This window comes from Tachypleus tridentatus, chromosome 9 (genome assembly GCF_004210375.1).
Source record: "Tachypleus tridentatus isolate NWPU-2018 chromosome 9, ASM421037v1, whole genome shotgun sequence".
NCBI classification, from domain to species: Eukaryota; Metazoa; Arthropoda; class Merostomata; order Xiphosura; family Limulidae; genus Tachypleus; species Tachypleus tridentatus.
The window spans coordinates 140,095,398-140,119,579 of record NC_134833.1 but is presented as its reverse complement, the minus strand read 5'-3'; the positions used below and the strand labels follow the sequence as shown (position 1 = coordinate 140,119,579).

The following is a 24,182-nucleotide window of genomic DNA, read 5'->3' as shown; positions in this document are numbered from 1 at the left end:
GTTTATAGTATATAAAATAGCTTTATGCTAAAATAAATAACACTATGTAACAAATTTTTTACTTTTTCTTGTTCCTGGGTAGAAAGTGTTATTTCCCAATTGCTTATGCCTAAAGTAAATGGAAAAGACCTATTTTTCTCTTCAAACTTTGCTTTTGTGACCTGGGAGCATATAACGAAAACATGATGGGAGACTATATTTGGGGGCTGGTACATTAAAGTAATTTACATTACAATCGCAAATCTCAAAAAAACTACTCACTTCTAAACATTTTTGTTCCTTTATGTATAAATACGTGTAAATCTTGATTCGTATGTTGTTTTATTCAAACCTTTTGCAAATGAAAATGTTCAAATTTGCCAGTTTTTACATAGAAGATAGGTTAATTTTTAAATTTCATTATCCATGTCACAAAAGCAAATTTTGTAGGGAATAATGGCCATTTTCTGTACTTTTACAACATAAGTAATTGAGAAATAACACATACTATCCGGGAACAAAATTTGTGTTACATAGTGTAATTAGCAAGAAGTAAAATATGTTAAAATGAATGAATTTAAAATCTAATATTTAGTAAAGAATATTAAAGTTACATGCAACAAAGTGTATTTTTTAATGGTAGAGCATATAAATAAATACAACAAGGCCAAACGTGATATAGAGATAATGAACACCAGACGATATATGTTTGTGTGTGCGCGCGTAATACAAGATCTCACATTATCGTGTTATGTTTAGTTTTCTCTGTTTTGTTGGTTAAATCCCTTTTAATTTCCCACATTATCAACTTAAATAGATAAATCTAAGGTAACATTAACCAAGACATTGATATAAGAAAAACGGGAAGTTTTATGTAGTTTGGAAACTAGAAGGCTAAGATGTAAGTTGGAATGTAATACCTAGTTGAGTTTTATAGTAAAATATACGTACCAAAAAAAAAAAAAGAGGTTTGTTAGGCGTCAAACGGGAGTTGAAAATATAAAATACAAAAGCTTTTGAAAGTGAGTTGTGTTATCTAAACATTTACTTATTTGTAAATAAATCTTACATTTTCATTCCGACTATGTGAATAAATAATCTGTTGTCCATATAAAATGACTAAAAGTATTAATCTCAGCTGTTCCACCCCACCCCATACACACTTCTAGTTTCTCAGTGGTAAGTCTGTAGGCTTACACTAACAAAAGTAGGTTTCGATATCTGTAGTGAGATGAATACCAATAGTTCTTTTTGTAGATTTATACTTAACAGCATCCAAATTAAATCAAACTTAGGCATCTGTAAACCACAAATCTCTCTTTGTATTTTGTCTTGCTGTTTATTATATTAATTATTTAATTTAATGATAGGTAAGCTTTAATGCAGTTATTATTTAATTACTTTTAAGTTTACTAACGATATTTCTCATTATATATTTATTTTATTGTTTGTTTTAGTTAAATATATATTTAGAAATGTGTGAAATATATTGTCAGATGGGTATTGCGCAAGTCCTGCCTGTTCTTTAAATTTGTAGAAAATTCTCGAGCGTAAGAATTAACAATATACTAGGTGTATATATAACACCAGTGATTGACAGTATTGTTGCCAAGGGAACTTTCGACAGCATCTCCTAAAAGAAACGTATAAATTGTCTCGCCAAGAGACGGGAGAATATTGTCGGTCAGTTGCAGTCAGTGTTCTATAAGCATCGGAAGCCACAATTGTGACAAATGTTAAATAATCGGAAAACTATAGAATTTGACTAGGAACGTTTATAGATTTCAAACATTACAAACCGTCCAACTTTGATGAATTAACTTCGGACGTTAGTATTTCTACGACGACATTAAATAACTTCGTCGGTAAAAAAGGTCAGCTTATAAACGGTGTGAAGCCAGTCAAAAATAGACAGCTGGCTAGCTTAAGCGAAGTGTAACAAAATAAATTCAGAATTAATTCGCTCGTCGCAGACCTAGACCATCAATAAAAGACTCAGTTCTCCACCACTTAGAAGGCTCAGTATTGTTTGTAAAACTCTTGTACGTAAACTATTATTATTAATAACTAGCCGTTATTATGAATTATATTGTTATTATTTGTATATTAAAATATATTTGTATTAAGAAAGAAAATTGTGTATCCATTTTGCTGGCAAATATCATACATTTAATATATATCAAGATTCAATTAACTTCTAAATTCAAATTAAAAATTCTAGTTATTTTAAATCGTAAGACGTAACGTACGTAACATAATAAATCGGAGACTCATCAATATAATTTATTGTAGGTAGCAGGAGACAAATGCTTCTTAACAAAAGCATTTAGATCATTTGGTGAGTGGATCGAACAGTGTGTTTGTGTGTTTTTCTTATAACAAAGCCACATCGGGTTATCTGCTGAGCCCATCGAAGGGAATCGAACCGCTGATTTTAGCGTTGTAAATCCGAAGACATACCACTGTACTAGTGGGGGCGTAGATCGAACACCTAGCAAATTAATTTTAATTATAATGAATGTAAATTAATGCGAGTGAGTTATAGTATAAGTGTAAACTTAATAGGAATAACCTTAATAGTGTTTATGGAAGAAAATGACCTTGGTATTCTGAATGATCAGCCTCTTAAGCTATTCAAACAGAGTGCTGTTGTTAGTGGTAGGACAAATAGGATTTTAAATAGTAGCTACAGGAATATTGAAAATATCTGAAGAGGTTATTATTGTAAGGCATATTTTAATGTTGTAATTTGTGTGTTAGTTAGATGGCATAGAACATCTCGAAGGTCTTAAAGATGCAATGTCAAGTTTTGTAGAATATCCGAAAGTGGATTATAAATGCAACATTCCGTAAAGAGTTATTATGCTACTTAAAGAGTTTAGATTAATCTAAAGATAGAGATGGGCTTGACTTGTTTTTTAATTTCAAGCAAAGCTACTCAAGGATTGTCTGCAGTAGCCATCCGTTGACTAAAGAGAAAACTGCTGGTCTATTTCTTTGTAGTTAAGCACAAAGCTATGCAATGAGCTGCTTGTGTTCTGACCACTGCGAGTGTCGAAACGCGCAGAAATGCCAGTGTTACTGAGGGAGGGAATAACACTACTCACCGTCAACTCTTGAATGTTTTTCTGAATAGTTGACCGTCACATTATAGCGCCCCAATGCTGAAAGATCTAGCACGTTAACCGAAAGGGATTAAAACCTGCAAACTCGCAAATTACACCCTAATCAACAGCTTATGCTATGCTTCTACAAGATAGAGTGTAATCCATTTTTGTGTTAACTATCGCAGTTACTTTGCACATATAAGTTATTTAATTTTGGTGAGTTAACATCAGTTGTTGTAATGTAGACCTATTCCAATTTAAGAAAACGTGCAAGCATTCATTTTATACAATCGTTAAAGGTGGGAAAAAGTAATTTAATGTGGTTACGTAGATTAGACGTTGAAATATGTTATCACATAATTTAAAATAATCCATCAACGAGAAGGATATGCTACTACATGAAATATAACTCATTAGTTAGGCCACATTTGATACATTGCGTTCAATCTCGGCTCCTTATCTTAGCAAAAACATTGAAATATTGGAAACAGTTAAAAGGATGGGCTAATAGGAAAGGTTGTGATTAAAAGAAAGATTAAGAACTATGAATTTTCTTTTATTGAAAAAAGAAGAAATAGAGAAGTCTAATTTACTTCTTCCATATTGTTAAGGAAAATGATACTGTTCTATGCATCATGTTTTCCTGTCTTTAACGGTGAGAACAGCAGGACGAAGGGACATAAATAAATATTTTAGCAACATAGGACCGAATCATGTCAAGTTATGGTAATTTTATTTTTCAAACAGGGAAGGCTTTACAATAGCTTGAATGATAAGGGCTGACTGTAAATTTCTTCTAAGGGATAATTTAGTGGATAGCATTGCCCAGATGAACCAACAGGTCAAACATTGTAAACTTTACATTATGTTATTACATTTTCTTGCATACTATTGACAAAATGTTGACGAGAAAATAAATCGTATTTAAAAACAAAGTGTACTAATAAATTCAATTATTATCTAGCCGCTGTTCCATTAGTAAGTGTACACTCTTCTTTCAGATAAATATTTGCAGATTAAGAACTAAAGTATGTTTCGTTAAGGTCACCGTTTTCATGAATAAACATTTCTCTGAAACTACAAGTGAAAAATGCCCTCTATATTTATTATCATGTATATGCTGTGCATAGTAAATATTAGGCTTAGGGTCGTTTGTGAGATTATGAATAAAAGTGTATTTTGTTTTTATTTTGTGTGAAAGGAAACATTTATTTATTATTCAGATAGTAATAAATATTTAATTAAAAACAATGAATCTAAAATTTTTGTTTACTATGTCATCAAACTTTGTAAGTTTTACGCCTTTAAAACAGGTGAGCTTTATAGGATTAAAAGAGTGGAGAGTGGAGTTCGTCTAGTACTACTTACCTTTAGTAGAGAAAAAGTGTGAACTAAATTTTAAAATTAAAATAACGATACTGGGTGATCTGTATGCAAAATGTTTACACATATTTTGTCTTAGTTTCTTGCATTTAAGTATATCTGATAGAATAAATTTAAATACTACAGCAGCATTCTAAAAAAAGTTCATACAAGCACCAATAAAAAAGAATTACTTCAAGTAGACATAGTGACATAGGTATAGGTTTAGGAAACTTAAGGTAAACTGAATAGTGAAAACTGCAGTATGAGAACCAAACATAGTATCAGTGAAAAACTATCTGCTGAAAATTGCAGATATAGAATAGTGTTATAAAAGATGTATGAAATTAAAAATAGCTCAACTCTAATAACTTAAGGAAGATTCATTATTAGTACTAATATAAAAGAATATGTTGCTGTTTGGCAGCTCTTAGGTTTTTAATGCAAGGGTTAAACTTTAATGCAAATGTTTATAAGCTTAATAAATTTAAGATAAAAATTGTAATTGATGTGGTAGCCAACATACTTAAAAAAAAGTGAAAGTAGACATTACCAAAAACGGTTGTTTTAAAAACTGTTTATCAGAGACATAAGTTTTTGTTGCTTATATTGTGAAGTACTTATAGGGGTATCCATAATAAAATATGGTGTTTTAATATATTTTTAGGTATACCGAAACATTCATGTATGTAGATGTCTCTGTTCCACACTTGTAGATGATACTCCAGATATTTCTAAAGTAATTGGTGAGATACAATTTATTCCTTATAATTTTTCTAAATTAGTTAATTACATAATGGGCAATAGCAAATTGATTTTGTCATATAGTTTTTTTATTTATGTACATTGTCAAAAACATTTCTGAAGTATAAAAACTGGAATAATTTCAAATATTTTATGGAAAGCTGTTACTATATCAGTTTTATCAATTATGATGCTGAGAAATTGTACATTGACAGAGTAAATTTTAATGTATTCTCAAGATGGCTGGTATGGGTATTAAAACTTTAAATGAAATGAAGAAAAGAACAACATTTTGACCTTCTTAGGTCATCTTCAGGTTCTTTGTTAACCTAAAAGGTCAAAATGTTATTCATTATTTTAATTAAAGTTTAATACCCATATCAGCCATCTTGAAAATGCATTTTTACCTCAAGTGGGTTTCATGTCACCATGAGAGTAAAATTTAAAATTTTGAAGCTGAAATGTAATGTGTTTTCAATCATTGGAATTCAAGATTCTAAGAGTTTAAATAAGGGAGTTGTATGAAACTGGATAAAGCTTATAGGCATATTTGGTCTTGACAAACCAAACGGTGTTGTGTCATCTAGCCTTTTCAAATAATTATTAAGTCTTGTTAATAGTATCTTTGTTTTCTTATATCTGAAATTCAGATATAGTTACAGATCAGTAGTTTACTTATATTGTTTTATAATGTGTTTAGTAGTTAATCAAGTTGACCTAAAACTAATATTGATTGTGCTCAGTAACATCTTATACAGAAAAATGATCATTTTAAAGTAAATACCTGTTACTGTGATGAAAAAAAAATGTTTATCAACCAATGAATTTAGCATACTGTGAATTTCATAAAGGACTTCACAATGAATATTGTTATAAAACTTGATTTTCCCTCAGATATTTGTATTAAATTTCCTATTGTAGATAGATAGGGCAGTAGTAAATGAATGTTAAATTGAACACTTCTGCTCATGTATATAAAATAGCTAAGTGAACTGAAATAAATTTGTATAGAAAAGGCAGATGCATTGTTTCTGTCCTTTTTTTTATTTATTCTGTAAGAGGTAGTGCCTTCACAGAATTTGGAGATATGTTAAGTACTTATAAGTGTAAAGCATCCCTTGATAATTAAATGAAGCATGAACAGCACGTGCATAATGTTTATGTGTTCAACATGTTGTCCAATCAGTCTATAAAGTTTGAAGTTTAACCTATAACAAATTCCAGTTGGAATAAAACTGGTGCATTGTGTAATTTAAATGTTCATTATAACATACCAAAAGTTCTAACAAGTCCAGGTAGCAGAATGTGCTTTTTTTTTGCTTTTCTTTTTAGAAAAGTTAACCTCTTGACAAAAATATTAAAAAACTGGAAATTGATTGATCATAACTGCTATAAGTGGTTAAATTTGAGTAATAAAAAGTTTTCATATAATATGTTTTGTAATGTATTAAGAATTTTTATAAACATGAAGTGTGGAATGTCTACTTTTGACTAAAACATTTTTGATGTAGGAAACTGCAAAAAAAATGGATACTTGCCATTTATTTTCCATTTGTTTTACAAATTCAGAGAAATATACATCTTTCAGGTTGTTGTTTTTTGCAATGTCTGCTATATGTTAACATCTTGAACATTCTAATTAATTAATGGTAATTGACAGAACCAATAAAATAAGCACAATTGATAGAAGGAACTAACTGAAGACAATACATTCATAATCAGTGACAGTTTACTTTCCATCTGATAAATATACCACTTAAGTTTAGTAGAAGTTAAGTATTACAAACTTGTATACTTTCTTAGAGTTGAAAATGTGTTTCTTTTTAGTATATTTACAACTACTTGTGAATTTAGACATTCTCTTACTACATTTCTTAAGTTCAAGGTTCAATATTTTGGCACTATGCATAATTAGAAATTGGGAGAATACATTTGCAATTCTTATGTCTAGATGTTATGCAGTGACAGAAATTACAGGTTGTTGTTATTGGTGGTGTCTGTTTGGAGATTTTTCAGATAAACGATATTAATGAATTATTATGTATTTAGCAAGTTACCGTAGTCAGAAAGGGAACAAGATTTACTCAAAGAGAAAGATGTGAATGGAATAAATCAATCAAATAAAAGGTGCAGTAATCATATAATTGTCAAAACTATCTACAATGTCAACAAGTATATTCCATGTTGATTATGTACAACACAGGTATGTATGCTCCCTGTTTGTATTTGATGGCTATGAACATGGTGAAGTGATAAAAGATGTGATTCATCATGGAGGGGTGGACAGTTTCATTAGCACAGTTGTCAAATCTAAGGAAGAAATTAATCTCATATTGGAAAAGGATAAATTTCTTGCTAATTAAAAACAAAGGTTCATTTATATCCTTGTGAAGAACTACAGAAGAAAGATAATGAAGTGTTTCATGGTAAAGGTGATACAAGTTATTAATTGTCCAAACAACTGTCATGTCACTGTCCAGTGTTGATAAATTTTTTATTGATGAAAAAACACATCTTGTTGTTCTGTTGTGTTGTACAGATCTTGTGTCTTCAAAAGATCTGAAACTAAGCTAAATGTAAAAAAAATAAAATAAGAATCTGAGATATCAGTTCAGCCATAAGTGTATGTTATAACATCTTATTTTAGATTTGTGAAACATCATCAGGCACTTGGTTTTAGAAATAGCATTTCCTTGAAATTATTCATAAATACTTCTTTTTTAACAAATATTTGTTTTTGGTAAGGAGGGTGCAACAACAAATCAAGTTTGTGAAAAATAAATGCACATTATTTTCAGTGTTAAAGATTTTTCCTTTAATTATGAGCTTTTGGCTCTTATAAATTGAGAAGGCTTTAGCATGTTTATGTAAATGAAGAGAAAAAAATATTTGAATTTGATGTTTTACATCATATTTTGTGATGAAATTGCATCCAGTAAATCACATGTAGAGCTGCTAAATACCCTAGTCTCTGGGTTTATTTTTCAATCAGACAATGTGAAAGACCATATCAAAATATGAATTCCCTTCATCAGGGATTGCCTGTACACAATGATCAGATTGTTCCTAAACATAAAAATATTATGTTTACTCTTGAAGCTTTATTGAAGATAAATAGATGTTACTGTAAAACAAATCACTAGAGTCTGAAATATAGCCATAAGAAACACTATTGTGTGATTCTCAGCCTGTGGAAAATACTGAAGTGTTAGCTGTTAAATTTAACTACACCTGAAAATATCAATACAGAAGATGACTAGATGTACATCATAAAAGGCATTATTAAAATTTATTAAACATCAACTTGATTTCATTAGACTGAAATATAGCAATAATCAATATTTTGCAATTATTTTTCAACTCCTCCAACATGACCATATGCAACTAATGACTACTTCTCGAGACAAATGCAGTTTATTTCTTCATATTTCACTTGAATAAAAGTATTCATGTTATTTATATGCAGTTCTCTTTCTTATTGTTTCATGATATTCTTTGTGGTGGAGGCTGGGGGAAGCTGTGATTTCTTCCAAAATTAAATATTCAGTACCAAGAACTATATGATGTAGGATAAGTAAACAGAAATAAAAACATTTTATTATTTAAAATTGAGCAATGGATATCACATTAATAATGAATTTCCATTTTTTTTAATGTTTAGCAAGATAAGAATAAATTTTGTCCCAAAATGGAAAGTCCTAATAATAAGAATTGTTAAATCTTATAAAAAAAATATGGTTATAAACTGATAATCTGTAAACTTACTTACTTTTCTGTTTATACAATATAAGACTTGTAGTTTTTGTAGATTCAATGACATTTTTCCATTTTTTTTATAGTTATTGAACAATAAATGAAGATGTAAAACTTTATTTAGTACATTATAAGAATGTCAAGTATTACATTAATTCAAAATCGAACTATATCGGTTGATGCTGTCAGTCATGAAGTAAGGAAGATGTTCTTGAATGTAAAAATATAATAGTAATTTTATTTGTAATTATTATTTGTGCCTTTTCCTAATTTTGAATATTTTCTTGTTTTTTTCTAAGAAAGTAAATTTAAAATGTGGAAAAATTTTCTTTCACAAGTAATGGGCCAACTTTGGATGTAGTTTGAAAGTGAATGAACATGTGTTGAACTGGGGTATCTTTGGTTGTTATTAATAATTAACATGGAACTTGTTAGTGTGTGTGTGTATTTGTCAGTTTGACTTTATATTTCCACATAGAATATTTTTAAATGTTCACACCAGTGGTATACATTAACTAAGTATGATTTATATAATAACATTTATATTTTTTGTCTGTTTTATTATATTATTTATCCTCACAAAATTCAGTAGACTTTTAGTAAAGATTACAAGCATTTTGTATACAAAAACATAGGAACCATAACCAGAAACAACACTGATATAATTCCTTTTATAATTTATTAAGCTTAGTAACAGATGTATTTAGATTTAAAAAAAATGAAACTTTGAGCAGACCAAAGACACAACCTATCTTCATGAGAACATTATTTAAAAGAATGTGGTAGCCTTTTTTATAGAATAAATACATTAGTGGACATTCTATGCTGTTGATTTGTTATTCACATGTCATATATTGAAGTATGTAGAAGGGACCCTTTATAAAAATGGAAAGAGGTGAAAGGGGCCATTGTGTTTGATTCAGTACATAAGTCATATCTCAGCAAAATAAAAATATATGAGGTTCTTATTTTATATTCTGGCTTGATAATATTAGTACAATGATATAGGCTTAGTATTTTGACAATACAAACATCTAATTTTAAAGTGCTGCATTAACATACTCATTAAAATTTATATTTAGATGTATACTTTTTAATGTTTACTTTCAAATTAAGAATTTAACTCGTATATAACATTAAAGTTTGAATTATAATCTACAATTTGATTTCAAACTTATTGACATAAATTCATAAAATAGTTCAATGAAAGTTTGAATACAAGTCAACAAATAAATAACATGACCTTTGACCTATGACCCATCATGAAAGGGTCAATGAAATTTGCTAACTGAATAATTGTTGGACTCACTAATGAATTACATTTAACTAATCAATTATTCCTACATGAGATTATGTGTCAATACTCACAATGGGCAGAGTGTAGATAGCCTATTGTGTAGCTTTATGCTTAACTACAAAAATAATGATAGTATTTCAATTACTGGCATAGTTGTAATAATCAAAAATAATAATAATAATTGGAAATCATTGTTTTGATTATTATTGGGAGTTAAGACAAATCAGTTATTCTGAACAAATTTGGATTAATTGAAAGGAATAATGAGAAATACTGTCAATATTACTGGATAGTTTGAATAATTGGAAACACTGATTAATTGATTATTTTTTGAGTGTAACTGATTTAAGTGTAATATTGATTATGCTGAAAAAAAAACTTTAGTTAATTGGAAAAAATATTGAAAGATCATAATGGAAATATTTTGATTACCGGACAACTAGAATAATCCAAACTACTATTCTTTGTTATCTGATTATTTTTGTGAAAATTAATTTAATCATAATTTTTATTTGTGGAAATTTGGAAAAATTGAAAATGGTTATATTTGGAAATCCTAGGTTATTTAAGTGACATTACACTATTAACCACACTTTCAATTAAAATATTATGGATATAAACAGTGTAATTGATGCTCATAGTTAATTGGTTAACTTGATTGAATTAATTCCTGAGTAACCTTAGAACTATTTAATTGCATAGAAGTTATTAGGTATAATAAATTTGAATTAAATAAAAGGAACCTTAACATTTTAGACTATTGACTTAGATTAATTTCTGAAATGTTATAATTTTTTAACTTTATATTTTTTATCTGCTTTTGTTCTGATGTAGGGTTTTTCTTTCTTTTAAAATTTAACATCACAAAATATATAGTTTAATTACTATTACTATGTATATTTCAAAACCTGAGTAACAGCATAAAATACAACTATAATTTTCTGTTGAAAATAATTTGTACATTTTAGTTGAAATTTTTTGTTTTATTTTAGTTAAATTTTACAAAATATTATAAGGTTATATAAAAAAAATGCTAATAACACTTTTCACTCAATCCAGAGCTTTTCAGGTTAGCTTGGATAATAAACACAACAGTGGTCATAATATTATTTAGTTGTTACAATGAATCCCTAAATGACTTAATGAAGAACGTATTGTTTAAGAATAGTTCTATACAGTTGTATTAATACAAGTATAAGTATTCTATATTCTATTAATTCTAACTCCAGAAAATGTCATTAAAAACGGTAGGGACTGAAATTTCTGTTAATTTTTCCCCTACACTACACGTTGCATATGAATCTTTTCAGTTTCACCTCATGTACCAAGTTCAGGAAGGCCTCCACTACCCATCATAACTTCTCGCAAGTTGGACTACTGTCCCAAGTTTACTAAACCAAGACAGAGCTGGGTTGAGAGTTTAGATACTGTTGAAGGAGAGAAACTGGGATTTATAGACCTACATCCTTCAGTATTTGCTGGTTTTCCAAGGTATGCATTAAACACAAGAAGATAACGTTGTTTAGTAATAAGTAGATTTAAGAGTATTGTTATCTTCAGAAATGAGTTTCTGTTGGTGATTTTGAATGTATTACAGCCTTGAAATATACTATGGTAATTTTTAAAAGATAAAGAAAAGGAATATGGGTTAAAGATATATTTAGATGAAAGAACATTTTATCAAGCTCGAAAGCTTGCATAAGCTGCATTTTTGTCTCCACATTTAATATTTAGTAATATGGTTTAACAAATAAAATAATCTAACTGGTACTTAAAAAAATGTTAGCTTCGTTTTTGTGAAAAACATTTTAAAATGAGATAGGAAACTCGCACGAATGACTCAAACTTTCTAAGATAAACATTTTTGTCACCAAACTACAGCTGTAACAAAATATTTTTATTTCTTTTTGTGGATTACGTAATTACCATAAAAAACACATTTCATCATGAGACTAACATCACATTCCTCTCATTTTTTTAAGAATTTGAGGTATTCAGTACAATTGTGTAAAACCTTTATATTTGCTAATTTATGTGTGTGTGCTTGACTTTGGTTTAAAAATCCTCAAAATAAAGTTTTAAGATTTTTGTATTACTATGTCATAAGACCAAAACATTGCTTCAATAAATTAGTTTTTGAAAGTAGACATAACATATTTTTGGCCTATTTTCCTGTTTTATACTCACCAATATAATGTTGCATTCATTGTTGGTTTTAGACTTGCATCTTGGAATTTCCCACTTTTGACTTCTATATTAATTACATGATTTAATCATTAGTAAAAATGTCTGTTAAAATGCAGTGTGGTCTTTAAAGGTACCATTAAAAGTAATCTTATAATAATCTTTCTTCACCCTTAAGGATAAGCAGTTAATATTTTGTGAAATAAAAGAAGAGATTAGGCAGTTAATTTGTGGTCCATATATTTAAGAATTTTATTTTTGACATTTTCAAAAATAGTTTTTAAAAAAATTATATATTCTATAAAAATATTTTTACATATGTTGCTGAATTAACTTCCATATTATTCGAGAAAATAAAGTAATAAAATAAATTGTTTATAACTATTTATAAATAAAATTTGATTGTGATAAAAATGATATTCAAGTACAGTGGAACCCCTCAGATTCGGTCACCCCTTGAAAGTGGTCATTCAGTCACGGTCCCTTTTTTTGTTTACATAGTCCCTAATTATGTGCAGTGGAACCCATCTAATCAGGCCAGTTTGTCTCAGTTTCAAAGGTAGCTGCTTTAGAGGGTTTCCACTGTAGTAACTATATAGCAGTGTTGTTAGCAATGTGTTTTGTTGTGGAATTTCATTGCCTGGAAAAGGTGGTTTTGGAAATATTTGATAGCAATGGGAAGCTACTTTTGTAACAGATCTCAGGGTTAAACTTAATGTGTATGAATACATTTTTGTTGCATTCATTCCAATTCACTCTGGGTGACCTTTTCTACAAAAGCTTTCAGCTGCTTTTTGTTTACATCACTCTTCATTTCAGAAAAGTTGGGCTTATTCTGGGGTAACTTTTGGGTATGAACACTAGAAATCTGGTGACACTGATGTATAGTAAGTACTATTAAATGAGAGAGAAATATTAACAGCTTTATTATTTTTCTGCTAAATCTACTTTGGTGGATTTATTTCTTTTGCTCAGCTTTCACTTATAGTTAACAGCTGCTTTTGATGTAAAAACTATGATAGTGTTTTTGTGTGAAAGGTATGAAAATTAAAGCTAACTTCACCATTGTTTCTCATTAAAATGCTTCCTTCTTTTGCAGAGTTGACATTTTAAATCTCAATATTTCTTGGCAACAACTATACAGACGTGTGGTATGTTATGTTTTGAGTTTTTTGTTTGTTTTCAAAAATAATCTTGCTTTTGATGGGAATTGTTGTGTCATGTTAATGTGTTCATCATTGATAAAACAGGAAAATGTAAAACATGAAATAAACAGAAAAAATGGTACAAAATAAATAAATATTTTATGTAAAGTAATAAATTCATCTTAACATTCCCATAATGTATGTGTGAAAATATTGTAATAACGTAATTGGTTTGAAAAATGCAGTAATGATCAAATTGGTATGATAAAAATAGGTATCCTTTAATATTTCTTAATCACTTACTTATCACTTGCAGTATAGAAATTCCAGTAAGTTACTTACATCCCCTCACAAGTTTAACTCTTCTCATTTAGTGCTGCCCTCTGTATGCAGAATGTTTCTTTTTGTATGCCATAAGCCTTGTGCTCTTCCTCTCTGTTGGAATTACTAAATTCTAACATGTATCACGATTCCTCTCACCAGATCTAACAACATGTTGCCTGGGTTCCCTCGTCCATTGCTTAACATGCCAATTGTTGAGATGAGGTATTCCACAAGATTGCTTGGTGGTTATTTGTCTTGTAATAATTTGCTTGATAAACATACCTGTTCTGAACCATACTACCCATGCACTACATTGGTAAAGTAGAAAGGGATTGCTACCCATTTCTGCCATGCCCTGAATGAATAACTCTGCTTTTCAAAATAAGGTTTCATGGTCACCTATTGCACTGTCTCTAGTGATGATGTTTCTCAGACTCCCTACTACACTGTCACCGACTTTTTTTTTGAAAGAAGTATGGGAGTCCTCACTACTTTCCAGTTCCAAGCTGCTGGGGTGGTTGACCAGGGAAGCACCCTCGTGAATGTATCTCACAAGGAAAAGGTTATAACCACTCAATTGAGAGTAGGGTGGTGGTGTAGATGTGATGTGGCCTCATATACATAACAACTAGAGTTGGTCCTTCTTACTACCTGATGTGGCCTTCTAATACCACTTACACAGTTACTAGAGTTGAGTCTTTCTGGCTGACATGAGCTTGAGTTACTATTTATATAATCGCTGGAGTTGAGCCGTCACAGTTTCAGTTCACTCCTTTGTTTGGGATACTTCATCCTACCTACATGTGGAAGTTGATTCCCAGTGTAGAGGTTTTAGTTTACAATGAACCAATCAACATAAGTCCTTACATAGGATATGGTTGTCTATCTTCCTTTAGAAATTGTTCCCTCTGTGTCTTTGGCTACAACAGTGGTACATGGGTTTGTTCTAATGCTATCCTTGACTATCTTTCATTCTTTGCTTACAGAAATGTTACTGCCTTTAGATGATGCTAGTCTGTACCATGGTTGGGGGAGTTGATCACATTGCAGTAAATATCCTTTTGATACTGGATGTCAATACCTGGATTGATAGATTAGTGATGATCCTTGTGACATATCCAGAAATTGATGCAGATTTCAATTCCCAATACATGGATTTGAGGTAAAGACAATATGATCCTCATCTTACTTTCACATTAATGTTGGTACCCTGTGAGGAGTTTCTGGGTGTATTTGACTTACTGAGTTTGGTTTGTTCTAGCCATTCTACATCTCATAATTTTCACCCTTATGATTACACAATCTATACATTTGTGAAGAATATGCCTGGCTCAGAAGTGGTGAGGTTCTCCTCTTTTGATTTTCAGATCTACTGCTCTCATTTCCAGGGTTATCCTTTGTTTATATCAGAGGTACTTCTTTCATTATCTAACACTGATTCCCCTCATTCTCAGTGTGGGATTCTAGCTAATCTTTTGATTTGAAGTAAGTACTATATCAGAAGTTATAATTTTCACTACTGAAAATGTAGTTTCAATAAGTACTTCACTCACACTTCCCTCTCTTCCATCCCACTTCTGTGATTTTCATACCTTCTGCCAAACTTTAAAGTGAAGGTTCAATAGAAAAGTGTAGAGGGAGTTGCATCATGTGAGCATATTGTGCTACTATTGGTTAGGAGATGATGCTTGATAATTTGCATGGGTGGTGTGCTGGAATTCAGTAATTCCAAGAAGTGCAAGGCTTGTGGCATACATAGAAAAAGGTTAGCATATAGAGGGGTCAACACGAGACTAGCTAATCTTGTGAGTAAAGGCAAGTATCTATTGGAAATACATTTTCACTATAGAAAAGTTATAACTTTATTTTTTTCCTTCATTTGGGTATTGTAGGTATCTGCTTACATTATTTCTTAAAAGTATTGCTTTACCATTGTATCAGAAATGTCTGAATGTACTTGCTGAATAGAAGTAAAAGGTTTTGTGTTTGTAAATTTTGCCCAGTGCAGGTTTCCATAATGACTATTTTTTCTGTGATTCCTTTTACCAACAATAAAAAAAATATTGACAAGAATTTTAAGTTTATTTATTTTCATATGGGAAGTATAAATATTTCTCACCACTTATAAAAATAAAAATTATTTCTTTTATCATTATTAATGCAAGTTTGAAATATATTAAAAAGAAAACTTGTGCTCTTGGGTGGATAAGAAAAAACTGGCATAGTAAACATTTTCATTCAGTGAACTTAAAAGGATATTTATCTTAAATTTATTTTCAGCAGATTAAAAGATAATCAGATTTTAAAAGTAGTTTTTTCTGAAACAGTTTATTCCTGAAACTTGGTATGTTTCTCGAGAAAACATATTTGCAATCAAAAAAAGAGAAACAGTAGTGTTTTAAAATGCAGTCAAGTCTGATGGATACATATATCATATGTAAAATTTAATGTAGATCAAAATAAACCATGAATTGTTTTCTTCTAGGACTGGTCTACCACAAAATCTAGAGCTGAGGTTCGAGGTGGAGGGCGTAAACCATGGCCACAGAAAGGACTGGGAAAAGCTAGACACGGCAGTATACGCTCCCCAATATGGAAAGGAGGTTATATCATTGTATTTAGTTTATTATAAGATCGAGTTATAGTTTATTTTCTGAATATCCTCTCAGAATGTATATACTAACTTTTTGACAGAGGTACAATAATGTATACATTTTTAATGTGAGTATATTGTAACTTGGCACTTCCATACCCTTGTAGATTTACTTTCTACATTTTGAATACAATAAGTATATACCTCTTACATTTTAATGTCTACTTAATTAGCACTTTTCCTATCAAAATAATTGTGTAATACTTTAGATACTGTGTGACATAAATTACAATTTCATTTTTTAAGCAACAAAAAATGGCATATTTTGAGAAACTATCATTGTGGACTAATTATTGGGAAAAGGATGGAATTGAAATACCAAATTATTTTGCTTACACCATATGTTTCACTCCAATATTAACAGGTACTTGTTTATCTCAGTGATGAAAGTTAACATTTTGAAGTGAGAAATTAGAACAGTTTGATGGAATTTGGTTCAATCAGAATTTGGTGTGAACAAAGGATTGTAGACTAACAATGCATAACAATGTAAAAATGTATTTGGCCACAGAAAAACATGAGCATAAAAGTTCTCAGCTGGAATATATCTTTACTTGGGTTGGTATGCAAAGAAGAAAAAATAACAAACATTACAGAATTTGAAATTAAAGATGCACTCAAGATTTGTATAGAAGGTTAACCACACTTTATATTAGTAATGTGCATGTGCTAGTTCAACAGTGTGTTGCTGAAGATCTGACTGATCTGCAATGCTACAGATGATATTTAACATTTGTATACTTTTCAAAGGAAAATTCATGGTTATTGGGCAATGTATTGCTGCAGAAAATAGACCAAAAACAAAAAACTGGTCAAATCTATTAGTACATTTCCAGTGGACTTTGGTATCTTTAGTTGTTTAAATCTTGACATCAACGTGCAGTGGAGGGTTTGTAAAATGTGTATTCCAAGATTGACTTTGTCATCCCTTGACAAAGCTCATTACAGGCAATAATGTTCATCACGCTGAGTATAAATTATGATGAAGGAAGCAGAGTATGATCTGGGACATTGTTTTTATGATGCATATTTATTCTTCAGTATCATAAATTTTATTCCTGTACACAGATAAGTGTTTGTTTCTGCAAACTTGGAAGTTAAATGTTTGAAAAGAAAAAAACAACAAAAATATACCAAAACTTTGCACACAGTGGTAATTTGCAACCCAATGGAATATTTATATAATTTACTTTTTGTGAAACATAAATAAATGTTGACAGAGAAAAGTAATAAAAACAAATTAACTGTTCTGATTTTGCAATGTAACTCATTGTTTCACTTGAAAAACTTAACGTGGCTTAACCTAGGTGGAAGTGCTCATGGACCACGTGGACCTCGAACTTACTTCTACATGCTGCCTTTCTATTCACGGGTGAAAGGGTTGATCACGGCCTTGTCAGTCAAGTTTGCACAGGTTAGCTCTTTCAGTATTGTGTTGGTCAGAATCTCAGACACGTAACTATACAGATGTTGTACATATATAGTTATTTAAGCCAGTATTTCCACTCTCTATGTGGATATTAATTGCCTCAAAAGTTGTGTTCAATGTTTTATCACACAGAATATTCCTTTAGTGATTTATTGTGAAAGTTGTCTCATGTGATAGATCATAAGGTGTTTATGGTTCAATCTACAGCAAATAAGTAAGTTATTTTTTACTCATCTTTAAATAAAATATCTTATGGAATAGAACCAGGTTTGTTGTTTTTGTAACACTGAGTAAATGATACATCAATACCTAATTTCAATCAGTGTGACATTTGTTTATTTTGCATAAATCTCGTACTATTTCCAGTTATTATGGTTAATAGTATTTCATTTACAGATTCTGTAGAATTAGAAATGTAAAACTAATATTAACACAAGAATTAGCAACAAGGTACGTGTAGACTTTAAACATTATTTTAAGTTATCTGTGCATCAAATTTCTTTGGTGCTCATGACTTTATCAGCTGTAGGATAACTAATAACATATTAATTGTACAAAAATGTAAACAGGAATACTATCACTGTTTTAATTAATTCTATTAACAACTAGTAAGGTTTCCTGTGCATTTTACATTGAAAATGAGTAATTTTACCTAATTTTGTCTTTGTTCAATTCTTCAAGAATTAGTATATTAAAACAGGCAGAAACATAATACTGCAAAAAATTATGCAATATATGACCATAGTAATACCAATAGTAATTTGAAATGTATAATAAATACTTGCCTTGTGTGATAAATATAATACTTCAGTACAAACTATTTGATACTGATACTTTAGTGATAAATTTTTAATGAACTTTCATTTAAGTTTTGAAAATGTAAATATTTTTCAATTATTTTATGATGTTGGGTGTGTGGGGATTTTTTGCTTTATTGTTTGTTAGTATTTTTAACTTTAAAATGTATTAATTAATTAATCACAGAGGTAAAAAAGGAGTTTATCTGGAATTAAGATGATTTATACTTTCTAAAACTTCACCTTTTTCATTTTTAGGATGATCTTAAAATAGTGGATTCCCTTGAAATTCCAACAGATGATTCTAAGGTAATCTTTTGCCATATTTAGTTTGTTTTTTATTTAACTCTCTGTTTATGGCATTGGTCTGCTGGACAAACATTGTTTCTGTGGTAGATAGTAATCTTTACTAAAATACTGAATTTACTAACTCTGATTTCATAAATTTAACTAGCTTCTAGTAAAAATTATAAGCCTGTTGTATACGAAAAAACAACAGGTTTTTAGTAAAATATTTATACTGAAGACTTGTCTAAGAATTAATGAAACTTTTATTAAGTAAGTCTAAGGAAAGGGTGATTTTTTATGATAAAAATAAAATAACTTATTTTCACCTTATACTTTTTGTGTTGTGCTTTCTTAACCTAAAATATTTTGGTAAAACTTTATATTTTTTTACTGTGTCTTCTCCACCTTGATAATAACTGTAGACAAATTAATATTCAAAAACTGAAAAATTACTAAATAAAATCAGTAAAATTTTTTCTTCTAGATTGACTGCAAATTATAACAGACAATTACAATTATTTATTCTAACAGCCAGTGATTTCTAATATTTTCATATTTGCTTTTAATTTTATTACTTTACAAAGTCCTTTAGACCCAGTTTAATTATTTGACAGGCAATAAACCACAGCAGAAGAACTTAGGTTACTATCATGTAACACAGATAACTCCATCTGGTCTCATGAAATTTTTATTTATACTTTTTCTTTAGTATTTGTTATCTTAGTTAATAAGATCCTAATTTTTACATTTTAGTGAATTTGTTAAAAATATATATAATGGTACATAAAAAGGTTTTGAACTTGCATTAGAACTGAAATTATTTTTCAGTAATCTGTACTTAAGAGTGTACTTTGACAGTACTAGTTGTTGGTTCTCCATCAAATCATCTAAATAAATATGCATTTTGAAACATAAGAGATACATCATGCACTGGAATAAAATATTCCAAAACTAATATAATTTAACTGTCTTCCTAACTAGGCTATAAATAGGTTTTAAAAAGTTATCTGGTTTGGGCAGAAAAATATAAATTTAAAGCAATAAAACCAAGGTTAATCTCTGTTTACAGGCAGCAAAACCAATAACTACATAAAGAATCTTCTAGTAAAAAGTTATAAATAATCCAACAGTAATGCCAGAGAGAATTATTGACATTATGTGAAAGACAAAATGTAGTTGTAGGGAGATGTTGTGTGTTTTGTTTTGTTGTGTGTTTTTTGTTTGTTTTTTGTTTTGTTTTTTTCATTTTTTAATATCTCAGTAAAGGAAAGAAGACTGGAGGTTCTAACTTTACAGTTTGTATTTTTGGTATCTATAGTATGTGATTATAATTTGTTGAACACCCAGAAAATCACATAAAAGTAGAAATAAAATCTAAAATTGGCAGTTTCAAGTGCAGAAGCATCATATACATGAAAATGTGAATATTGAGAAATTGTTAACACTTCCTATTAAAATTGTAAACTACATTTGATGCTAAGTTTACTGACATACATTGACGATAAAGCTGTTTAATTAAATTTTGAATGCAGCTTTTTAAAATGGTTGATGATATGGGCATGTTGACCCTCCATGCATATGGAGTTAAATCAGTAGGATGATAAGTATTATATGATGTTGCAAGAAGGTAACCATAAATGGTTTAACCAATTAAAAAATACAGAAAACTGGTTCACTATCACTACATCAAATTTATATAATGTTAAACACAAAAAATTAAAACAACATGAAGTAAGAGGCTTATACTCTACCTTAGAAATAATGTTGAGAAATAAAAAAGGAACAACTACTTACTGAAATAAAACAAGGATTATGGAAATTATACAGGCATTAATAGGACAGTTGATGTCTTATTTATGAAGTAGTTTTTTGTGTGTGTCAGTGGAATACTTTTTACAGTGGCAGTATTGTATATTTGAATAACAGCTTTTATGATTACTTACATTTTTTGCTTTTCTAAAATTTGCCTTTGCATTATTTTAACAATCAGTTTTCTGTAAGATTAAAAACATTTAAATGATATATGTAAGCAAAACTGGATTAGTTTACTTTAATATTTCAACCAATGTATATTTTTATGCATAGTTTGTCTAATTATATTTTTGTTATTTGTTTTCTGTTAAAACTCAAATAATTTACTGAAGAATCATTGTTTTATATAGTTTCTAGAAGAACTGACAGAACAACGAGGTTGGGGTCCATCTGTCCTCTTTGTGGATAAGTAAGTTGTTATTCTAAAGTATTATAATGGGAATATTGAAATTTGATTTGTTGACACCACAAGAATATATATATCAGGTCATCCCATAAGTAATGTCTGAAAATTTAATACAGAAAGTGCATCATCACTTCTATGTTTGTAGAAAGTTTTAATGACTAAAATATGTAGTAGGAGGTGCATAAAAATGTTCAGACAAATAAAAGAAACTAATCCAACTCCACATTTTCAGATCATTAAATTAAATAAACCCTTATGAAGATGGATGTGTCCAAGGAGCACATTAGGCATATAGTGCTTTAGGAGGTTAAAAAAGGCAATAGTGCAGCAGAAACTACATGAAACATTCAAGGTGTTTATGGTGTAGTCTCTCTCAATGAAAGAAAATTTTGAAGGTGGATTCAGAAGTTCAGGTCAGGTGACTACAGCTTTTGTGATGTGCCATGTTCAGGTCATCTTGTTGAGTTTAATGATGACTTGCTGCTAGCTGCACTTGATGAAGATTGTGCTGTAACAGTTGAAGAACTAGCATAGAAGCTTAATTCAATCCATTCAACAGTTTACCATCATTTGCACCAGCTTGGAAAGATGTCAAAGCTTAAAAAATGGGTCTTCCATGATTTGACAGAAGCCAACCTTAGAGCAAGAGTAGACATTTGCACTTCTCTCTCGTGAACATAACTCACCTTTTTTGTACAGGTTAGTGACTGGAGATGAAAAATGGATATTTTATAAAAATGTTAAGCTCCACAAACAATGGCTCAGTGCAGGAACACTAGCTAAAGCACAGCTCAAAATGAACCTCCACCCGAGGAGAGTCTCGTTAAGTGTTTGGTGGGATATTGTTGGCGTGAACCACTTTGAGTTGCTACTACTCAATGTAATGATTACATCAGACTTCTGTTGTCAACCCCTTTGTGTGGATTCCTGTACATGGTGATGGGACCTCCCAGGGAAGGTTCTGTTCTCTCAGTTTACTTCCTCTGGGATCTGGACATCCACCCACGTGTTTGCCATGCATGTTGACCCATGAAGAGCAGGAGAGGATCTTGGTGGTTGAGGGGTCCAACCCTGACACACCACTTTGGCCTTGAATTCCTGTAGACGGACAGCCTTAGGGTAGCCACCTTAGGGTCATTCGGCTGGCCCACTTTGGCTAGGGTCAACCAAGTACCAGTGTTGGATGTTTTCAACAGGTGTTGTGGACATTGTATCTGATGCTAATGTTTGAGTATAGTACTCATGAAACCCTGGCATTGCTGCAGTGTCCTCATTTAGCATTGTACTGCATCCCCTTGTAGGGCACCATGGTTGGTGAGGTCAGTGGGCACTGAATTTTTTTTTTTTTTTTAATTATGAATCCTCCAAATAAAAACTTGAATAAAATAGTGAAAAAACAGTCTATAGGTAAACGACCACATCTTTAAGATTCTAAGCAGCAATCTTCAACATCTGTAACACCTGTACCTCATTTTCTTATACTATATTTCTTTTTCAGACAAACCATCTGGGCAGATGTCTCCCTTTTTCATTAAAAATGGACTTGCTGACTCTCCAAAGTCAGTGAAGAAGCTTTGCTCTCGTGACAGATTGGTGGAAACATCCACATCTCAACACACTGAACTCCTCTTGCATTCAAAGGCAATTGGGTATATACCTATTGAGGTTACACCTCATGCTACTTTGAAGTTGTCATGAGTTATTATTGAGAGGAATTTGAAGAACATCCCCGAATCAGAGATTCTCACTGATTTTTCCACCCAAGGAGTTTCTGCAGTGAGGTGTATCTCCACTTGCAAAGATAGAATTACGATGCCGACCAATGTCCTTATTCTGACATTTACATCACAGCGTCCACCTTCCACCATCAAGGCAGGTTATCTTTAATTGCAAGGTACAGTCTATACGTTCCAAACCCTCTCAGATGTTTCCAGTGTCAGTGGTTGCTTGATGTGTGCTCGTTGCAGTGGCAAGGACCACAATGCCTATGAATGTGGAAGGGACCCATATTGTGTCAATTGCAATTGCTCTCACCCATCCTACTTTCATTCTTGCCCTAAATGGCTGGAAGAAAAAGAGGTGCAGCATTTGAAAACAGTTCAAAACATTACTTACCCTGAGGCTTGAAAGTTACTGTCCACCACTTCATCTCGGACATATGTTGCTGCACTTCGTTCCACTACTACAGTGGGAGTGCAGACGGATCTCCCTGTGCCTCCAAAAGAATTGTTCTCAAATCAAATGAAGTCTTTTGACCTTCATGGTTAAAAAAGTTGATGAATCAACTTCAACACCAATTTCTGTCCCTAACATACATTCTACCACACCCCAAGATCCACTTCCTTTGGTTACAGATACAGGCATTTCCTCGGGCACATCTCTCACCCCAAGTTGCAAAACGATCATTCGTTCACGTCCTCAGTTGCTGGAATTCTCTTCCAACGATAAAGATCTGCCCAACCGACCCAGGGCAGAATTTATGGAGGTCAACAGACCTCCCTCGAATAAAGACAATAAAGAAAAAAGACATGGTCATAAACAGAAGGGCTCTTCACCCAATTTGCCTACAAATAAATAAAAATGGCCACCTTGATACAATGGAACTGTCAAGATTTACGTTCTAATCTGGATGACATCAAAGCACTGATTGCTTCCTACCATCCTGTATGTCTTTCTTTACAGGAAATATTTCTGAAACCTGCTGATACAGTCAACTTTTGGCAGTTTTCTTTGTACAGAAATGACAAGCTGTGTGATAGACAAGTGTATGGAGGGGTGGCACTCTTGATTGATTGGCATGTGCCCACCCTGTCTTTGCCTCTCAACACACCCTTGGAGACAGTAGTCATCCGTGTTTCCTTGGGTCATACGATCACTGATTGTTCTCTCTACTTGTTGCCTG

At 30.9% G+C, this 24,182-nt stretch overlaps 1 protein-coding gene across 1 annotated transcript in view; it reads left to right on the top strand.

The window, feature by feature from the left end:
- Positions 1 to 4,190: 4,190 nt before the first annotated feature.
- Positions 4,191 to 24,182, top strand: part of mRpL4 (mitochondrial ribosomal protein L4) — a 29,832-nt gene continuing 9,840 nt past the window's right edge. Inside the window, exons 1-8 of the mRNA XM_076457553.1 lie at positions 4,191 to 4,399; positions 5,116 to 5,194; positions 11,553 to 11,733; positions 13,526 to 13,577; positions 16,381 to 16,498; positions 17,856 to 17,962; positions 19,033 to 19,083; positions 21,225 to 21,283. Coding sequence (XP_076313668.1) covers positions 4,337 to 4,399; positions 5,116 to 5,194; positions 11,553 to 11,733; positions 13,526 to 13,577; positions 16,381 to 16,498; positions 17,856 to 17,962; positions 19,033 to 19,083; positions 21,225 to 21,283 — 710 coding nt within the window. The 5' untranslated portion in view covers positions 4,191 to 4,336. The remainder of the gene's footprint in view (positions 4,400 to 5,115; positions 5,195 to 11,552; positions 11,734 to 13,525; positions 13,578 to 16,380; positions 16,499 to 17,855; positions 17,963 to 19,032; positions 19,084 to 21,224; positions 21,284 to 24,182) is intronic.